This window comes from Thunnus maccoyii, chromosome 22, assembly GCF_910596095.1.
Source record: "Thunnus maccoyii chromosome 22, fThuMac1.1, whole genome shotgun sequence".
Lineage (NCBI taxonomy): Eukaryota > Metazoa > Chordata > Actinopteri > Scombriformes > Scombridae > Thunnus > Thunnus maccoyii.
The window spans coordinates 2,156,070-2,178,315 of NC_056554.1; the positions used below are offsets into that span (position 1 = coordinate 2,156,070).

General features: G+C 39.5%; 1 protein-coding gene across 1 annotated transcript in view; it reads left to right on the plus strand.

The window, feature by feature from the left end:
- adam19a (ADAM metallopeptidase domain 19a) overlaps positions 1-22,246 on the plus strand; it is a 196,099-nt gene that overhangs the window by 162,861 nt on the left and 10,992 nt on the right. Inside the window, exons 16-19 of the mRNA XM_042400718.1 lie at positions 585-789; positions 8,743-8,820; positions 18,133-18,241; positions 20,234-20,375. Of these exons, the coding sequence (XP_042256652.1) occupies positions 585-789; positions 8,743-8,820; positions 18,133-18,241; positions 20,234-20,375 (534 nt within the window). The remainder of the gene's footprint in view (positions 1-584; positions 790-8,742; positions 8,821-18,132; positions 18,242-20,233; positions 20,376-22,246) is intronic.

The following is a 22,246-nucleotide window of genomic DNA, read 5'->3' on the forward strand; positions in this document are numbered from 1 at the left end:
ATGGTAATGAAAGAACATGTCAGCCAGTGCAGCAGTGTGGCTCATTGATGTGTTTTTAATAGTTTTTGGACAATAATGGAGCTCTATGACAGAGAGGAATAAGATATATCAGGCTTTCATACACACACAATACTTGTTATTAGATCAGTTCATTGTTGGTTTGGGTCTGCACATGAGATTTGTTAACAAGAAAAAAGAATATTTCCAGCCTTATCCTTAAAATGCTGCAATAATTTTCCATCCTAATAAATATTATAATCTATATTCTATCAAAATCAGCACTTTTATTGTCCACATATGTGATTTTGAATATACTGCAAACAAGATGAAAATGAACACAAACATAAACACCTGCCAGCTTATACTGGATCATCTGCATTTATATTTGAGATGTCATCTGGTGAATCACGGCACTGATTAACTGACAGAAGTCAAGCTTTGGCTGATAAATATTGGTAAACAGATAACTAGTTTGTCTCTAATCCCAGCTTCTCCACTGCAGCTGCTTGGTCGAGCTGCTTGACTGCAAAGCAGATTTGACAAAAAAGAAGCTAAATGGTTTGTCTGCTTGTATTTCTGTCCAGTGATGCCAAGTGTGGTAAGATCCAGTGTCACAGCGCTGCCAAGAAGCCCAAAGGCACCAACGCTGTGTCCATTGACACCACCATCAAGACGGACGGCATCGAGGTGAAGTGTCGAGGCACCTATGTCTACAGCACCCAGGATGGCCAGGGTGACCTGCCTGACCCCGGCCTCGTCATGACCGGCACCAAGTGTGGCGAGGGAAAGGTTGGTCCACAACGGGCGGGGCTCAAATGTTCTTGCAATGAATTTATATTATTTAATTATAGGATTGTTATGATATGTTATAAGTCTTTAAAAGATGATCTAATTGAATAGCAGTACACAGGTCTGTTATTCTAAGAGAATGTGTAGGGTTTTCTGTGCTCCACAGAGTGGAATGACCATAGTGTTAACAGGATTTTTGATCAATACCAGCACTTTGCCCCACAATTACTGTATCTGGCCACCAGCCGAAAACAAGAACACCTACCTAGTGTTTTCACCTGACCCGCAACAGAAGATGGTGCAGAGAGAAGGCAGCTGGCATCACAACAGCACATCTCAGTCACCAAGGATTTAAAGCTGTGTTCTCAAGCCAAAAAAAACCAAATGCCAAGCAGTGTTTCCCCTCTACTATCTGAACACTGATGTAGTGCCTCCACACTATGTGTTCCTCTGGGATCTCTGCTTCAGCTTGTTGGCTTACTCCTTTTTTGCTGTGGTAGGGGAGAACGGGGTAAACAGAGCCAGTGGGTAAAATGAGCCACCCCCTTTATCTAGGTAACCATAAACAAAAGTAATCATGTGACCACAAATTAAGAAAGTATAGTTCACATTACTCAATCCAAGTTTAAGCCACACACAAACATGCTGTACATACAGACGGGTGGCAAATTAAAGGAAAAACCAACATAAAGTGTCTTAGTAAGATATTTGGCCACCATGTGCCACCAGCACAGCTTCAATGTGGCTTGGCATTGATTCTACAGTCTCTGGACTCTTCTGGAGGGATGAACATCATTCTTCAAAAAGATATTTCCTCATTTGGTGTTTTGATGATGGTGGTGGAGAGCGCTGTCGAACACGACAGTCCAAAATCTCCCATAAGTGTTCAATTTGGGTAGAGATCTGGTGACTGTGAAGGCCATAGTATATGATTCACATCATTTTCATACTCATCAAACCATTCAGTGACCTCTCATGCCCTATGGATGGGGGCATTGTCATCCTGGAAGAGACCACTCCCACTAGGATAGAAATGTTTCATCATAGGATAAAGGTGATCACTCAGAACAACTTTGTATTGATTTGCAGTGACCCTTCCCTCTAAAGGGACAAGTGGACCCAAACCATGCCAGCAAAATACCCCCCACAGCATAAGAGAGCCCCCAGACCCCCTCACTGTAAGGGTCAAGCATTCAGACCTGGACCAGTTTTTTCTTTAATTTGTCACCTGTCTGTTTACACAAAAGCACATTTACACACACATTCTTTCTGTCAAGACACAAACATATGGTTTTACTTAAAGTACAAGTTTTTACCTTTGTTAAATTGATGGCATAAATAAAGTTCAAAAAATCTTTTAATTTTATAATTAATTTTGTTTGATTTTGTGTAATTTTAATATCAGTATTTAATGTTAGCACTATTTACGCCATCCCCATGCTCATTTTACCCCTTTCTTGGGGGGTAAGTTGTGCCATAGGACCAACTTTTTTGATAGCTCATTGTTCTAAACCATAATAATTAGATAACTTATTTTAATTTCCATGGATACACAACAACCTGAGGTATATATAGTAACTATTATTTGAAACAAATACACTTTAATTTTGCAGTAAAACCATCAAATGTAAAAAGTGGCTCATGTTACCCCATTCTCCCCTCCTGTTTGTACAGACCACCGTAGCTCAGGGGTGAGGAGACTATCAAACAAGAGTTCCTGTTGAGGTGTGTTTACATGCACCAGTGCATGTAATGAAACATGTGTAGCTGCATAATGTCTTGTGTACTGTAGCTGGGGCTGCAATTCCAGGTTGGCAGAATTCCTGGATTTGCTCAGCTCCAAGACTAACTGATCTCTAATGAGATCTCTTATCTCTCCTTACTCTTTTTTATTAGCAAAGAGCACTGTAGTTAACTTTCAGGCCTCTCAATTTCAGCAGGAGCTAACTGTCGCTTTTGCCAGGCTGACAAATGCTTACGGCAGCAGACAGTATTAGCTGCTCCATGAGTAAAGCTTAAGACGGACCAGAAGATTAGCTTAAACCCTTGAAGAGATGATTTGTAGTTGTGGAGGTCAGAACTAGTGAGTAAATACAGAGACAACACACTGCCTGATAGATAGGCTATGATTACAATTGTGTTGCTGGGCAAATGTTGAAATCCCAAGAGAACACACAAAAGTGTACCACAAAAGAAACTGACATTCATTAAAAAAAAGTTTATCCTGCTCGTCTGTATGAAAAGGGAGAAGGAATTAATTTAGAATGATCTGCAGACTGTTAACACTGACTGACTCAAATTGGACTGAGTCACTTGTCACACCCAAACATAACTGTATAATCATCATGTGTGTCATCGCCTTAACTTGCTAAAGTAAAACTTTACAGGTCATGTCCAGCTCTCTGCAAGCAGGTGTCTGTACAGGTCAAAGATGGTGATGAGTCTTCTCTTGTCAAGCAATAACATCATGTTGTTTCAGCAGTTGGAATCTGCAGTTCAACTCTTATACATATCCTAAAAATATTTTAAGCTTATCAATTTAATAGTTAATCAATATACTATATGGTGATAACAGATCTACACCAATTTTTAGTTATGAATTAGTTACATCAGTTAAAGCTGCTCTTATCAGTAGGTAGCCATAGAGAATTCAACTCACTGGACTCTGCAGTTCCCCTCAGAATTGTCTTTGAACACAACTTTACCGTTTTGGTTCAGTCTCACCGCTTTCATTAGACGATGCAGTGGCAGCAGACTGTTTGGCCTGCTGTACATTACCTGCTCAGCACCAAACAGCAAACAGATGCAGTTAGCAACTAGCTGGTGAACATAGTGGAGCATTTAGCAGAGACAGGTATTTTTTCTCTCAGAAATTGGTGGAGAACAAAACAGAGATAAAAGGAGTTAAGTTATTGGACTTATATTCATCAGGTGGACACAAACACGACTTCAAATGAATGTTAACTGGATGTGCAAATATGCATCTGTTTACTAACATGTTAGGTATAACAATTTTCAGCTTGGTATGTTGCTCCCAAGTGGCCAGAACTCAATGAATGCAGGTTTAGAGAAAGAAACTTGACTCTACAATGGGACTGTGTTTTTGCAGTTCAACAAGACTAGCAGAGTGGTAGTTCATCATGATCATGTCAAATCTCTTTCAGGAGTCAGAATCTCCCACTTCAGCTTTTACACACATCATTAAAGCATTTTAAGTGTATCAACATAATATTACTGAATTGTGACCGCCAGTATTTGGATCCAGTAGCTCGCAAAATATTACATGTGCAAAGGTTTGTAGGCTCAAGTGTACCTTTTTTTTAACTTTATTTGGGGAAAAAAATCTGTACTAATTTTTAGACTTGAACTTATCACTTTCTCTGTCTGGATGAATGTTTGTTGAATGATTCTTCATTCCATCTAAAGATGGCCATTTGTCGGTATTCCCATCGCTATCAGTCACTAATATCCTACATCTGAATAAATGATCAGAGCTTTGCACCAGCCCACCTCATACAAAAGTAAATGTCAGTGGGACCCAGCAGGTCTGTTCTCTGAAAGATCTTTGTTATTAAACACACACACCACACACACACACACACACACACACACACACACACGCAAAAGAAGTTCTGAATTATGCATGTGAAATACATATATGAAAATACACACAGAGTCATTTCTGCAGCCTCCTCCATTCCATCAGTAAATGCTATTTCTCTGTCTGTCTATATTGCTTATATTGCTTCACATTCCAGCCACTTGAATTCCATTCTAGCTATTGTGCAGGGCCCCGCTGAAAGGACTGCTGCATGAGTAATATATTATAAATAGGCAGCAGAGAATATTGTCTGGCATCCAGCATGATGAATTTTGAGTCATCATATTGAACCGGCCTTTTCTCAGCAATAAATGCACACGTAGCACAAAGCCACTGCTTCAAATCACACAGTCACGCATTCACCTACAGTACACTAAATTGTTTCCCCTGCTAACAATGCTAAACGAACAACAATAGGCAGAGCAGAAGATACAGGACTAATGCAAATACTAATATGGGTACTAATACAACTCAGTGATGGAATGGGACATAAGAAAGTCATGAATTACGGTCTTCAGTCTGCAAGAGAAGCCTCCAAAAAGACTTTAAAAAAAACATTTTTACTGCTGCGTAAGGCTTGTAGTGTGTAATGCACTAACTTTTATGCATTACGCACTTTTGCTGCTGCAATCAGACTTAAATCTGACAGGTGAAATTCTGTCTGGTATGGCCAAACCAGGTCAGGACAGGAAATAACATAGACAGGGTTGTAAAGTGCAGGAGCTAGCAAGCTAACAACAACAAGGTCAAGGTAAACTTTACTATCCCTGATAAGGAAGTTTGGGGGGTCAAGGTGCAGAAGTACCCAGAACAGTCATAAAATCAGATGTATATACAACTATACAATATGCAGTCACCTCCCCCATCCACAACACACACACACATGCACACACACACACAGCGTTTCCAAGCACCCTTGCTCCAGCATATGCTGACACACACACTAATGTAGAGACAAATAAATACCTCACATACAGTGGACTAAATGATCCCTGAAAAACAAACTCTGCATACGCATTAGAATCAACTAATAAAATATAAAATACATTGCACCATACCAAGTGTTGCACAAGGATTACCATTGCACACAGCCCTGACCAAAATACCATCAATTCCTATGTTTGTACTGTCCCTCTCATTTAACAGTCTAATTGCTGAAAGAACAAAAGACTTGCTCAACCTGGTTGTTCTTATTTTCCTTTGCAGAATCCTTTCTTTGTCCTGATAGCTTAGTTGGAACCTGTTGTGTGGAGGGAGAGAGGGGTCATTGAGGATGCGCTCAGCCTTACTCAGAATGAGGTCTTCATGGCCGAAGGACAAGATGCTCTGTAGCACAGCCTTGTAAAACAGTTGCAAGACATAACAATCAACGTTTAAACCGTACAATTTTCCATAAGATGAACATTCAACATTCACAATATTTCCTGAATGAGAGGTCAAAAAACAACAAAAACAACAGCTGGACATTGGAGAGCTTTGTGATTTAACGTGTCAAAGTTCAATCAGATTGCGAGAGGTGACGGAAGCAGGTTCATTTACGCCCAAAAGCAAATGCGTCTCACCTCATTCCACATACGCATGAATGGGAAGCAAACTTCGGTCCGACTACGCCATCAGCTTCATCTAACTAGAGCCTAACATCTACTCAGGTTACCATAGGGGAGCTAGACTGATACAAGGCTTTCAAAGAATACAGAATAACATAATAAACACTATTGATACTGCTGACAATCACGATTCATCTATGGACACACACACACAGCCATGAGTGCGTGAAATTTAACAGAATGTAATTTACTGCAGAACAGTTTTACTCTTCCTCCCTCAACTTGAAAGAGCACAGTCACTCACAGCTGAGAGGAGCTAATGATGCAAATGTTTTCACTTTCACTCATTAAGCAGTCGATCTGCACTAACATCACAAACACACTCATAAAAAAACACACATTTGTTACAGTAGGATTGAAGCCCTCTGACAAAATATAACCTTGTGATACAATAACTACTCCACTGAAACTTGTATTCTGTTATTTGTGTGACATGACAGATAAATTTGCAGATTAACTGAAACACTGGAGTTAAATTAATGATTTCACACACAAACAAGTATTGTTAATGTCAGGAAACAGACCTATAAAAAAGATATAAAGATATATTTTCACCTTTGTTTTTCCTACTTTGACAAGTCAAAAAGTTTTGCTGTGAAAAAGCAGTAGCATTAGCCTTTTATTAATTATAAGTATGTTTCTCAGCTCCAGTATCCCTCTTAAACTTGTGTGGTTTTGTAACTCTGTTCTGTTCTTTATGTTTTGAAGCAGAGCCATAGACTTGAGTCACATGACTTTCATTTGAGACCAATTTGATTACTTTAGAGTTTACTCGAGAAGATCAAAAGAGACTTCCAACTGTTCTTTGACTTCAACACCAGTGACTTATGAATGAACTTGGAATTCAGCCTTTTGGCTTGGAATGAATTGATATCCTACTTAAGGCCAAAGATTAAAAACTCAATCAAATCAACTCTTCATTTTCCTGACAACAGACTCTAACCCAGTAGCCTATCACATCACATTAGCAGATTGGGAAACATGCACTTGTCGGTGCAGACCCACAGACACAGACTTCAGATTATCACATTTAGATGGAAAGATTCTGCTGTCGTCGGCAAAAAAACTATCAGCTCAGAAAATACATCACAGCACACACCTGATCACATCTCTTTTAAATGTTATGAAAAAAAATAAAGACATTCATTATTTCTGTAAATTTGCCACACTAACTGGGATTTTTTTGTTCTTCTTTAATGTTTTGAGTCCTCTTGACCAACGCAAGTTTTATTTAGGTGGTCTCGTGGTTGTTTGTATCGTTGGCTGTTCAAGTGGAGTTAGAAGACCTTAGATGTTTCTTCATCTTTATAATCTCTTTATAATCTGTCTTTATAATCGTCTCCTCTTCAAACAGCTGAAAAGCAAAAAAGAAAGGAGTCTCAACACCTTTTCACCTGATTAGTCTCCAGCCCAGATCAGTGTCAGTCACTCATCCTTCATACTAGAGCTGCAGCAATTAATTAATTAGTTGATTACTAATCTGAAACTATTTTGATAATTGGAACTGTCATTTTTTAAGCAAAAATTTGTAGGTTCCAGCTCCTCAAATGTGAGGATTTGAAACTCTACTGTGTAATACATGATAGTAAACTGAATATCTTTGGGATTTGGACTGCTGATCAGACAAAACAAGACATTTGAACGTCACAATGGGGTCTAAGAAATTATAATGGGAATTTTTCACTTTTTTCTGAGATTCAAAATGATTCATTGAGAAAGTAACTGGCAGATTAAGGATAGGTTCACAATTTTTCAGGTCTGTCTTAAAACAACAGTCAGGTGTCCATATGAGCAGTGAAAGAGGTTTTCCTCGCTGTAATCATTCCTTCTGTTCATACTGGATATTAAAAGATCAAATATGCTTTCAATGTAAGTGGTGGAGGCCAAAATCCACAGTGTGTCCACACAGTCATTAAAATGTTGATGTGAAGCTTGTATGAGGCTTCCGCAGTCTGAGTTAGTCATATCAAGTGGATATCTGACACATTTACAGTCTTTTTAGCATCAAATTCCCTCTTTGTGTTTCCTTGGACAGTGTTTCCCTGTTGAGCTGCAGTGGAAGTATAGTAACAAAAAGAGAGACTTTAAATACATTTTTGCACAGAAGGAGGACTGCGAATTTTGTCCCCCATCACTTAGACTGTAAGTGCATTATGAAGGAATCCTCTAATGGTCAGTATGAACAGGAGGAATGATTATGGCAAGAAAATCTTGTTTCAGTGCTCTTTTGGGCTCTTGACTGTTGTCAGACAGAATTTGAAAACAGTGAATCCGTCCTTTAATCAATAATGAAAATAATCATTGCACTTCACACCCCTGACACTTCTCTTACCTGTTCTCTCAGTGCTAATAGTCCTAACATCTGTACTAACACAATAAGGATAGATAAATTACATGACTCACAAATCTCCTTATGAAAGAAAACATCACTCTGGTGCTAATGTAAATGGTTATTAGAGGAGTATTAGAGCAGCCGTAGAGAACAAAACTGTTTGGTAAAAGCAGCTCAATAAACATCATTACACGCTCTAAAAGCAAGTCTATAAAAGTAGTGATTTTGGAGGTGATTTAAAACAGGATACTGATGCTGTTTGCCCAATCTCCTCAGGCAGGCAGGTTGTTCCAAAGCCCAAGGGTACTGGCAGAGGGCCGATCAAAGTCTGCATGTGTGCTTGTGTGTGTGTGTGTGAGTGTGCACTGTAATCTTTAACACAGTATGTGATCATTCTGCTTGTGTTGCCACAGGTGTGCAGAGACCGCCGATGCCAAAATGCCTCCTTTACCGAGCTGGAGACTTGCATCGCACGCTGTCACCGCAACGGGGTAGGCGCACACACACTCACACGTACACGCAGAGTCGTGCAACAGATTCAACTCACTTAGCTGCCGGGCATGGCTCCCTAATCTTATTGTCACACTGTGTCCTTGGGCAAAGGTAGTGCTTTGCAGCGCTGTCACCAAGTCTGTCGTAAAAGGCAGAAAAATAGATGGCTGGAATACAACAGCAACTGAAGTGATGAACTATTTATTGGAGCAGTACAAGCAAGCCTGAGGCAGATAAGGAGGAATCATACATAGTTTATGAATCAGTATCTGAGCTCTGGTGAGGAGTCATTGGGACTAAAACACTTGTTACCTAAAGAGAAGATGGGGTAGATTGGGTTTATTTATTAGGGAACTCTAATGTTGACCTCTGTGATCATTGTTGGATGATGGCATGTGATACGGTGTTAAGTCTACCAATATTATCAGCTGTTCAGAGATCTTTCAAAGGGAATTGAAAAAACATAACCTGAAAGATGTAAATGGAATTAGTGATTTTTGTTAATTTTATCAGATTTTAAAGCTGCACTAGGCAAGACTTTTATGTAAAAACAACCTAATTTATCTCCATACAGGAAGTAATTACTCTCAACATTAATAATGAAATAGTGCATACAGAGCTGCACTCATCAGTGTGTTACATGTTTGGCCTCTGTCATACCTCAACATCCCCTGGTATCAACACAGCAGGCCAAGTCTACGGCAGGTGATGACAATCCCTCACTGGCTTCCCACCTGCAAACACTGTCAACTGACTGTTTGCTAAGTCATGCCCCACTTAATAAATATTGCTACGCCTGTAAACCTTTCCATTTACAGCACTGCACATATGTTATTTATTGTGAAAACAGTGGTGGATTTATTACTCGAAATTCATAGTAATGTTTAAAACAGTGAGTCTTTGAATTCACACTTTAATAAGCAAAAGTCGGTGACTATGAATTTTGTTGGCTGAAATGTCTCTAGCAAATCGGATCAGCTGTAGCTAGCTAGCTAATTAACTCTGTGACTTAACTGAGAAGCCCATCTCTAGCTGACATCTTAATGTTTTCAGCTGACTCATTTTAAAAGGTCATAAATATCCGCTTGATTGACGAAGTGTAAGCTTCTCTGTATAAAAAGAACAGCAGGACAGAGCCTCTTACACTAGAATACACTCTGATAAAGCTGCAACTTGGCTCACACAGTGGATGTGTCAGTCCTGATTCCATTTGTTACATCTGTTGCCCCACATAATAATGATATTAGCGAATGACATGTTCATTGGCACTATTCCTCTTGTATTCGGTTTTCAAAGGTCAGAAAAAATTGGTTATCATAACTGAAACTCTGATGACCAGAGCTGAAAACAGCTTAATAATATTATGCTGTAAACCAAACCTAGATTCTATTACCCCAGTTGTCTTCTGCCTGCCTTCACACTCAGAACTTGACTGGTGTTTTCAATGGACTCAGTGGGCTGTGGTGAATTGACTCTGCTGCTCTGGTCCTCCTCTCTGGCTGCTGGCTGCTACTGCTGCTGTCACCAGCATAGCTGAACACAGAACTAGTTATTGCCTGTCCTTTACAGTTTTCAACTTTGACATTCATGTAAAGCGAGTCAGCAACAATCCAGTGCTGGCTAGGTCAGTGTTAAAATTATGTTAAAAGAAACTTCCACAGAAACAGCAAAGGGTTGGGACGAGCTGCAGGACCCAGCCAAGAAACAGGACGTCCATCGCTGGTGAGGGACTCAGAGACACAGACATGAGGGAGACGATAGCGGCCCAGAACCACATTAGGCCAGGCAGTGGTGGAAGAAGTATTCAGATTCTTTTGCTTGAGTAAAAGTACCAATACAGCAATGTAAAAATACTCCATTAAAATCCAAGTAAAAGTCCTGCATGAAAAATCCTACTACAGTAAAAGTACATAAGTATTATGAGCTTGATGTAGTTAAAGTATTGCAGTAAAAGTAGTGGTTTGGTCCCTCTGACTGATATATTATTATATATGACATCATTAGATTATTAATAGTGAAGCATCAGTGTTAGAGCAGCATGTTACTGTTGTAGCTGCTGGAGGTGGAGCTAGTTTACACTACTTTATATACAGTTAGCTAGTTTAGTCCAGTGGTTCCCAACCTAGGGGTCGGGCCCCTCCAAAGGGTCAGCAGATAAATCTGAGGGGTCGTGAGATGATTAATGGGAGAGGAAAGAAGAAAAAACAAAGTTCTGATACACAAATCTGTTTTCAGTTTTTAGACTTTTTCTCTAATCTTTGATTTTTGGTGAAATATTGGATCATTTGAACATTTATTGAAATGAAAGCATGTGAGAAGTTTAGAGGGAAAAATCACTATTTGGTGGAGCTGTTAACAACTAATAGACATGTGAAATGTGACCCCGACTACACACTGCTTTTTGTAAATGGTAAATGGACTGTACTTGTATAGCGCCTTTATAGTCTTCCGACCACTCAAAGCGCTTTTCACACTACAAATCACATTCACCCATTCACATGGGTACCATGCAAGGTCCCAACCTGCCCATCAGAGGAAGCTAACCATTCACACACATTCATACACTGATGGCATCAGGAGCAATTTGGGGTTAAGTGTCTTGCCCAAGGACACATCGGCATGTGGACTGGAGGAGCCGGGAATCGAACCGCCGATCTTCCGATTAGTGGACGACCCACTCTACCTCCTGAGCCACAACCGCCCCTGTTTGTAAGACATCAAAAGCCAAAAAGGTTGGAAACCACTGGTTTCATCTTTAACAATGTGTTGTATTTTCAAGCTTGTTATATTATCCATTGTGTCAAATCTGCATCTGAAAAATAACTAAAGCTGTCAAATAAATATAGTGGAGTAGAAAGTACAATATTTCCCTCTGAAATGTAGTGGAGTGGAAGTATAAAGTAGCATCAAATGGAAATAATCAAGTAAAGTACAAGTACCTCAAAATTACACTTAAGTACAGTACTTGAGTAAATGTACTTACTTTCCTTCAATGTAGCCTCCAATTGTGAGAATGAGACCATTTGTTAGTCTCTTGTAAGCCCTGGGTTTGCTTGTCTCAGCTGAATCTCCATGTCCTCAGAGAGCAACCACTAATCCACTACCCACTCATTCAAAATGAAGATAAAAACAAACGAACCCCTCCATAGCAAAAGCACTAACCAGTGCTGACTCTGCAGACAGGATGGACATCTGATAGTACCCATGGAGTGCAGTCTTTGTCACTGCTAATGTGTGGCGGTGCCACTCCCCACTGTGCACCCCAACCAACAAGTAGGAATCACTAGTGCAGTGACCAGGTCATGATCCCTAACTGGCTTCCCACCCAAACACAGTCACTGTGCTTGTTTGTCACAACCTAGTGGGGGATACCACTACAAGGAGTAGAACCACCAATTTCTAAGGTGATGGGTGAGTCCCTTACTCCTGTGGTACCTTTTTTGAGATCTTACTAAGACAGTGTTGCTCATATTTATGTAGACTTTCTTAGGTGCTGCATTGCTTTTTCAGAGATTCACATGATGATCTTGAATGTTAAGACAGTCTAAGCCCAGCATCAGGTGTTAATTAGCAGCAGTACATTCAAATGAACTGCAGCTGTGCTCATTTACATCATTAGTGTTAGTAAATACCCATCTTAATTAAAGCATGCAGCAATGAAAATATTCTGCTCTCACAGTAATTTGCAATAAACATAATAAATCTACTCCCAAGAGTTAAGAACAGAAGATGACAAAGCTGTTATAAACTGTGTAGGCTGAATAGATACTTAGTTAAATGGATTGAATTTGATACTGTAAACATACAGTATACTGAGTTACTAGTTTATTAGTTACACCTGACAATAGCACAGGTGTTACTGTATATGTAATTTGATGATCTGATTTTGATCTCAGAAAGCACAATGAAAAGGCCTGACTGTCTGGAAAACACTAATATCTTTCAGAACGGCTGAGTAAAAAACAAGCCTATATGGTTCCACTGGGCTCAGGAAAGAATACAGCAGTGTAATGCAATATGTCAGTGGCTATTAATGTTCCACCACTGGCTTTTTGATAGCTGAGCGGTTTCAGACTGAAGCTGCTGACATGTTGACAGCTGATATTTTTGTCTGACGTGTAATATTTGTAAGCCACTGTAAGATTAGACCTGCATTCTTTTTCCCTTTTAAGATTTAAGAATTGACACTTTTCCCCTCAGTCCCCTGGCTTGTGTTTCCTGGCCTGGCTTACTCAAGTTTGAACCATTGTGAGACACAAATGGAAACTGTTGGATTCCAATGTCATGCTGTATCACAGCAATATTATAAACTTCAAACCTTAAGTTACTAGTTTATTAGTTTGGCAGCTGGATAAAATGATATTCAACTGTGTCATCAGTGGAAAATATAGCCTGTAGTTTTAAAGCTCAAGTGAAAGCTCAAAAGTCATCTCTCTTTGCAGTCAAAAATAGTGATTTTCAAATCTTTTGTTAATACTACGGTATATACTATATATCAGAAATGCTCCTTCACTCACCAAGCCTCTGAGTGGGTGGAATGGTGTATATGTTTGATTGCCAGCTGAGCAAGCAGGGAAACTGAGACACTGACATTATGCTGGTAACTATAGTTTTCCAGACAAGGACACACAGCTTTTTGTTAGCAGTAGTATAGAAGAAGAATATTGTAATGCTGCATTCACGGTATGTCAGGTGGATTCCCATGTTAAGGACATCTTACAGCTCAGGAAGGTTGTGTGATAACTGAGTTGATTGTATGAGGGTTTGAAATACTGTGCATTGACAATTACATTATATCCATTAAATTTGGGTTTAATTACATTGAACAATACACTTTGGCTGACGTGAGATCTTACATCCATGTTTGTGTGGTTTTCAGGCACTTCCTTATTATTAAATGGCAGGTCGGATATATCAGAGCTTTCATAAAAATGCCACTTTCCCAGTTGTAATTACAATTTGGAAGTTGACATGAACGCCATTTCTCAGTTAATCGATTAGTTGTTTGATCCATAAAATGTCAGAAAATGGTGAAACATGTCGATCACTGTTCCCCAAAGCCCAAGATGACGTCCTCAAATGTTTTGTTTTGTCCTGAGCAACAGTCCAAAACCCCAAAAAAAATTCAGCTTAAAATATTCACATTTGAGAAACTGGAATCTGAGAGTTAAACAGTCTTAAAAAATGATTCCAATCGATTAATCGATTGTCAAAATAGTTGGCGATTAATTTAATAGTTAACAACTAATTAATTAATTGAGTAATCACCGCAGCATTAAACTCGTAGTTGCGATGATTCCAATATAACATGAAGTCCATGCCATTTAGTTTCCAAAATGACCAATGTTAATGTTTGCAGATAGATACGTTTTTATGCTGACACCAGACTTAGTACAGTAAGTTAGATAGGAGGGAGATGCCTGATGTGTCTTTTTGTGTTGTGTCAGACTGTTGTCTGGCTATTTCAGAGGGAAATTCTGAATGATTATTGCAGAGCCGAAAAGTCTACTGTTGTATAAACCTGCTCTGCTCTAGTATAAACTGTTCCACAAATGAGGCATGATTTAGAGACAGGAGACAGGAGAAGATGGTACAAAAACAGCTCTTAAAATAGAATAAACTGTGTTCTATTGGTTAGCAACCAAGCCAGCTAGCTAAAAGAGCTATTATGACTGTCAAGCACTAGCATGTTCCCTGGTGGCTAGCATAGTGGTTGGCTCGCCAGCTGCAGTCATTCACCAACTGGCCGTTTGAGTAGTCACTACATCACAACTTTTTAGCAACCTGTGGATAACTCTGTTGTCACACTTTCTTTTGTTACCAGACCTTAAAACCAAGACATTTTAAAACATTAAAGTTTTCAATAAAGAACAGTTTGGTTTATCAGTGTAGTTGGCACGGCCTAGTTTGTGCTTTGAAATGGTCTGTTGCTTGTTTTGACCCTGAGCGTTTCAAGCGAAACCAGCCTCAACTGAAATTTCACACCTCAGAAGTCTCAAGACTCAAGTCTCTGTTTACCCCATCTACTATATAATAAATGGGCTTATGATTCACCAGGCATTGTTATTTGATTAGGATTCGAAATATTATGAGCAAGAAGAAAGAGACGTGTCCTCTCCTCCTTTAATCCTTCTTTCTCTCTTCACTTTGTTGTTCTATGCTGTTTGTCCCATTTTTGTTCACTCCTGTCACTGTAACAGTAGATGGATAATGGAAATAGCTTTGAGTCAGGATTATTCTAAATAGACAGTCATCCCTTCCTCCTGTGTTAGGATGTATTTTTTTTAATTTAGCATTAGCATTTGATTCATATTGATCCTCAGGCTTTTGGAGAGTGCCGGATGTTAATGCAAATAAACAGGAATAATGAGCAGTTGAAGTGCTGCTCGCTTCTGAGAGCACTACTGCTCACCATCTTTTAAAAACTTACATACAGAAGATTGCCATTGGAGACACATGAAACATATTATAGGTCCTGGTGACTTTATCAGGCTGAGGGATATGTTGTATATCAGCAATGTGTGTTTAAATACAAGTCAAGCATTTCATTTCTTCTTCTTCCTTTTACCTTCTTATCTTTTATATGATGTAGAACTGCCTGTAAATTATGCTCTTATAAAACAGCACACAACATTTTCACAAAGGAACCGCACCAAGCCTCCTGAATCTGAAGTAAAGGAACGATAAGAATCAGCAAACAACTCTGCGCCCTTCATGTCGACCGAGTGCTAATGGGGTAAATAGGCATGTTAATCACTGATGGGATAATTACATCTCGATGTAATCGGAGCATGGGAGTATTTTCTCCTTCATTTAGGGGTGGTGAATTACACAAGATGTCTAGAGATATTAATCAAGTCTAGATAAAGGTTTTTTCACCATTTTAAGACAAGTCAATTAAAAGCTCTTAGGTAATTTGCTGCTAAATGTAGTGAAGGAAAAGGGATTTGTTTCCTGTTTATGTCACATTTGGACTCTTTAGTCCCAAAGGTGGCCACTTACTGGTCATTATTCAGAGGTCTGTTATGGGTGAAATAGCTTGAAGTCATTTTCTATTCTTAGGCACTGTATGGAAGTTATTGGGTTAGGGACTGGACTTCATGTTTCACTTCCCATCGATATTTGTTTTATTTTATTGTCTTTTGTGGGACCCTCCCCTTGACTAATAAAAAGCTGTATCACCCTCCCCCCCAATACCTCTAAATAATATGATGGAATTGTTACAATTTGTGTACCATTAATAACTAAAAGTACATCAAGAAGTAAAGACAGTAGTAGATTTAAACCCCAGAATTGTTGTCCACTGCATATGGCCAAACACACCTTAATGACCTGTGCTATACTAAACTTCTTTTTTTTATTTTGAGTGATGTTGATGTTGCAACCTACAGGCAGAGAGAGTAACTGCTACTGATAATTTCAACCCTTACACCACCTACAGGTAATGAGTGGGTTTGGTGCTTACCCACTGAATATTGAACCATCGTTGACTTACGTTAGTATATCTACGATGCAGATGTAGTGAGCTGCACAGTGCAAACAGTGCTAACTCTCCAGCCTTGCTCCACTCATGCTCAGCAGGTTAGTTGCTCAACCACAAAATTATTGTGATTAGCTGCTCCACCAGAACGCGCATCACAATAATTTGTCAATGCGTTCATGGACAATCCGCGAAAAGTGCTGCCTCAGCCTTGTCATGATCTGCACCTCAGCCTGTCTGAACATGAAAAAAGAAAAAACAAACTGCTGTTCCTTGGCTACATCAGAGGAAGTGAAGACAAAAAGTTAGCCTGAGAAAAGGCATGTGTAGCATGAGATCATGAAATCTGTATCAATGGTGTGACTTTCACGCTCAGTGTGTGAGAGTTGGGAGCCCTGTATATAGCTCAGGAATTCCCAACCTTTCTCGATCTCCAGAGCGATTTTATGTTGACGATAAAAAGCATGACAGGAAGTGATGAGGAAAAATGCAGAACAAACTGCAACAAGGTCAAGATATTATGGGCTAAAATAGCCTTAAAATGAAAAAAGCTTTTTTTGCTGAATCATATGGTTCTCTCATGGCCTCGGTAGCAAATGTTCCTAGTTCCTGGTACCGGTCTGTGGCCCAGTATTTCAGAACCTCTGATCTAGCTAGATAAAATATGTCAGCAGTAGATGTTATTTCAGCCAGAAAAATTAACCGACTAGAAATGAGCAGCTGCTTTTGTCTACCTATGTTTGAAATCGAGGACTCATTGTTCCAAAAAATACAATGAGAATGCGGCAGGTTCACTACCTGGAATTCATTGTAAAATGCACGTATGTGTGGAGCAAGAAAGCTTGACAGGCATAGTAAGAGTAACTAGTGTGAAAGGTCAATTGAAACATTGCCCACAGTGGCCTAATACAGCAGAGATATTAAAGGGAGGGCTTCACGATATAAACCAAAACCTCTAATAGACAATTTTCCATGATCTCATGGTGTGTTTATTTATATATATATATATAGTCATACCACCCAACCTATGCTGATGCAGTTTGGAAAGGAAGTGGAGGTCTGAAAATGCAGGAGCTGCAGCAGTTGGATCATGTTAGCCGTGTTTCCGTGTTCATTTTTATTCATCCTTTGCTAAGACTAGAGCCAGATTTAAAACATATAAAATATAGATATAAAATTCTTGCATTCTGTCATTCTTCAACCTGTCTTGAGCCACAGAAACCAATCAGTACTCCTATGTTGTAATACTGCATGCCCCATGTTTGTTTTCTTTCAATTAGTTTGTCCTTACTTGATTAAGGAGTATGTAATCTAAGTGTAAGAAGTGCTTGAATGAATGTGGGGCCTGTAGAGCCCCTTGAGGGTCTGGCTCACCTGGGGCAATGGCCTACTTTGGCAGTATTGATTAAAACAAGTGGTATCACAAAAATCAGAACTCAAGTGAGACCTGAGGACACAGAAATCATGACATGAAAAACACAATCTAATTAAAACATGATAAAGTAAGCCAAAAAGATTTAAAATAGATAAAAATGTACAATACTGTACACAGCTAATGGAAAGTTTTTTGCAAATGTGAGATAGCATTGCTTATAATATCAGTGTTTTGCACTTTGTTCCATTTATAGGGTGAATATCTTAAGGTAAGTATTATTCCACAGAGAAGGAAAATCCCATTAAAACACACACAGTGCCAGTCTGTAGTAAACAAGAAATTAGTGCTTCTAATTTGACTACACCTCCAGGCGCACACACACATGATTATACTGAGACCGAAAAGCAAATCACATTAACAAATGCCTCATGTGTGTGTTTCTGTGTGTGTGCATAGGTGTGTAACAGTAATGGGAATTGCCACTGTAATCGAGGCTGGGCACCACCCTTCTGTGAGAAGCCAGGACTCGGAGGCAGCGTGGACAGTGGGCCTATCCAGTATGACAGTGAGTTCACGCACACACACACGCACACACACATTCCACACCCTCTCAGTGTGGATGGACGGCCAAGAATAAGGAAAAACAACATGCTGTATCACATTCATTCTGGACGTAACCTCAGTGGGTGTATTAAGGTGGAACTTCACCAACTGTACATGTCAGAGTTGGTTCACTAGTCATGAGGAGAATACTACCCTGATGATGTCACTGTGATGTCATCAGGGTTATCTTGGCTTGGACATGAAAAGTACAAGTTTATAACAGAAAACCTGTGTTCCAAACTGAAGGTGAGGATTTTGAAACCAGTAAGAGAGAGTCTAATGTAAAGACCCTTTCTAACTGCATTATGGGAAATGTAGGATCCAGTGTTTTGGAGCTTGACTTCTACAATGTGGACTCTGCTGCTATGATTTTTTTTAATCTTGCAAGTCCTCAACTTTATGTGAGTGAAATACCAAATCGTGTTCTTTTACCTTTGCACACTATAACCCCAGTCAGTCACCTAGAGGTTTTGGGAGTAACTCATTTATGTGTTTTTAAACATCATATCCTGGTAAGGATATGATGAAGTAATAGAATCACTTTTCAACCAAATAGTTCCAAAAATTAGAAAGGAGCTAAATTCAGGATCTAAACTAGGAACCAAAACATGACAACTGTGTTTCAGATGCAGTTTTTACATAAGAGAAAACAACAACAGAGTCATTGTGCTGTTTGAATGGATACAAAAGAGACATGCTCCTCTTCTTCACTTGCTTGTTCTCTATTTATCGTGCTCCTCTGAGAGTAGTCAGGACGTCGATCACTTATCTTTGTTTTTAATGGCAATAAACATAATGAGCAATGTCTGTCTCTCATCCAAATATTGATTCTAGTGGCAGGCAGTGCTACTTACTGTCTGAATGGAGCTGTACACAACCTGCAGTGTTGTGTTTGACCAATCAAACTTCTACACCCAGAGCAGTGACTTTTTTGGCACTAGGAATTAAATTTAGACCCTGATTTCCTCCGATTGAAATGCAGGTAAGGTTCTTGACTTCCTAAAGAGGATCCTGTATGTGTGTGCCATGGAAATGGGCCAATAGATTCCGTCCATCCTCACAGGCATGTCTTATACTGCTAGTGATAAGATTATTAAATCAATGCACACAACAGAGTTAAAATGCTGCAGTATCCAGCCAGCCATAATCCACAGTAGTTTCATCCTCATCAGTGATGATGGTAAGCATGTACATGTTTGTATCCACAGCATTTCATTCGTATTTTCAATTTGAAAATAAAAAATAAAAAGTTTTTTCTTAGGTGGAAAAGTAGGTGTATTGATAGAAACAAAGTGCAATGTAAACAGACTTAGTGAATAAGTGATGTCATACCTAAAGCATGTGACTTAAACGTCACTCCACTGAAAAGACAAAAACATCAGAGGTGTGTGGAGCGATGAGGAGACTGTAAACGTTCCTCAAATTAATACATGAACAAACAGAAATGTCATATTTCCATCACGTTTTCCATATTTTCCGTCGTTTGAGCTTTGACCGGTGTTTCCCTGTTGATATGTTTCCCCTTACCAGCTTTATCACAAACCCAGCCAGTTATCTCTGCTAGGCTTAACCATAACCTAAACTTAGCCCTAAACCCAACTGCTGAGGGGAGTGCTATTGGAAACATCATTTTTACTAGAGGGACACACTGCGAAGGGGGAACAGACTTTGACACAAGAATGGCTGTCTTTTAATTACATTGTCTCATTGTGTCCTCTTCTTCTGCAATGATTTAATGGCACTGGATTGGAGAAAAAGCGCCACAAAATGTTTGTCTCCTAATATTCAGAAAACAGTAGTGGATGAAAACACACATTCATTTGCATTTTCTTTTGCAGATTATCTGGAAACACAGTTCAAATTTGTGTCACATTTGGATAGAAACCTGACTAGTGATTCTAGTGTATGTGTAACCTTGCTCTGTGTTTGTGTGTTTGTTTGTGCGCCTCCACAGGTCAGGTTGGGCTTGTAGTGGGACTTCTGTTTGCCTTCCTGGTGATCCTGCCTACAGTGCTGCTGCTCTTCTACTGCTACAGGATCAAGACGTCCTACTTCCATAAGTGGCTTGCCCAGAGAGAGAAGAACAAGAACAACAAGTACTGTGTCCTGTCTGTCTGTCTGTATATATGTATATATGTATATATGTATATGTATAGACTTTCTCTATTTTATGAAATTTTATTAGCAATAGACCAAACAGTTTAGTCAAGAAAATAAAGGGCAGATTAATTGATTGATAGTGGCTACCCTACACAAAAGATTTACTGTCCACAACATAAGACAAAATCTTTCATATATTTCCACTGTTTGATTCTCCTCTCAGACCACTCTCTATCTTGGAAGTGGTTTATTTGTTGAAAAATAGCAGTGTATTATTATGCAGTGGAGCCTTCACATTTCACACTGTCTGCATGAGAAAAGAGGGAAACAAAAAGTGAAAGAAGGCAGTAAGGAAGGAGGAAATGAATCATGCATGGAAGGATGATAATCATTTGGGAAAGGAAGGTGAGAGGAAAGGAAGGAGAAGAAGGAAGAGGTAAAATGTAGGTAGGAAGAAATAAATGAGAAAGTAAAAGAAGGACAACAAGGAGGAAGGGAAGTGTTGAATTACAGGAAGGAAAGAAGGAAGGAAGTGTGCATTGCCATGTCTGCCAGCGCTCCAAGCAGATCGATGTGTATACCGGAACGTTCCATCTCTACATCAGCATAAATAGAAGCATTTTGTGCTGCAGCTCACCTCCATCAGAACCAAACAAAATCCATGTCCTCATAAACCCCAGAGCTTCCTTTATGAGCGCTTCCATATACCTCACCCAGAGAGACAGCCTAGTCATAACACTAGCTGAGTAAGTGCCTCTGAAAATACTCAAGTCTTCCACAGTGATTTACAGAAGAGAAATGTGTCTGGAGACAATCCAGCCTTTTAAGGAGCCTGACCTTCCAAATGAAGACAGAGAGAAAGGCTAAATACTAGTGATATTGGGCCTCCGCAGGATTTTACGGTAACTGCTGCTAAAGTGAGACAGAGAGGAGACAACTGAATGAATGGCTAACGATATGGGAAATTGAGCCACTACGATGATTAAAAAGACTCTTAACGGCACCAGCTGCAATGAAAACCCTCTGCTTCTTTGGTTTTGTTCCATGGCCAATAGTTTGGGTTCATTTACAGTTCAACAGCGGGCCAGCGGGTGGCTTCAGCTGATTAAATACCTTTCCAAGCATATATACATCCAGTATGCATGAAGAGCCTTCTAATCAGCTAAGAGCCTGCAGTATGTACATACACTGAGTTACCAGTTTATTTAAGTACACCTCTAAAGTCTAATTCAATCCAATACAACAGCCCTGTGATAAATCCTTTCTTTGTGAAGAGTCAGGTTTTGTTGATAATGCCAGAGAGTAGTTGAATTAACTCATTTTGGAGACTGTAGTTAGCTGTGTCGTTGTAATGGATTGCATGTGTCTGCAAACGTAAGGAGGATGGACTATATACATATCAACTTAAAGGTATCTTGTGGAGATTTTGACCACTAGTGGTGCTATGGAGCAATGATCCCCGTTTTGTTTGTATCTCCTGCTCTGCTCTCATACACACAAAGACACGCATATACACACAAGAACATGTGGGTGACACGATACACATGCCTGACGATCTTTTCACGCTGTTCTACTGATTGAAACTTGGTGATGATAATGTGCCAAGAAACTTAACAATGCACTAGCAAAAGTCCGGGGAAGAAGAAGGCTGCTTGCTAGCAAACAGAGATTTAAACAGTTGAGTCTTCAAGATAATAAAAAAAAAATGGTTTTAGCAAACAAAAGATGATGTCATACACCACTCCAGCTTTCCTGTCAGGGGTTTTCTCATCTTTAGGGTGAACCAGCATAAATCTTAAGGTGTTGAATAGTACTCTGGTTAGATGTTGTGACAGTCCGGCCACTTAAGAGTCCCACTTGGATGCCT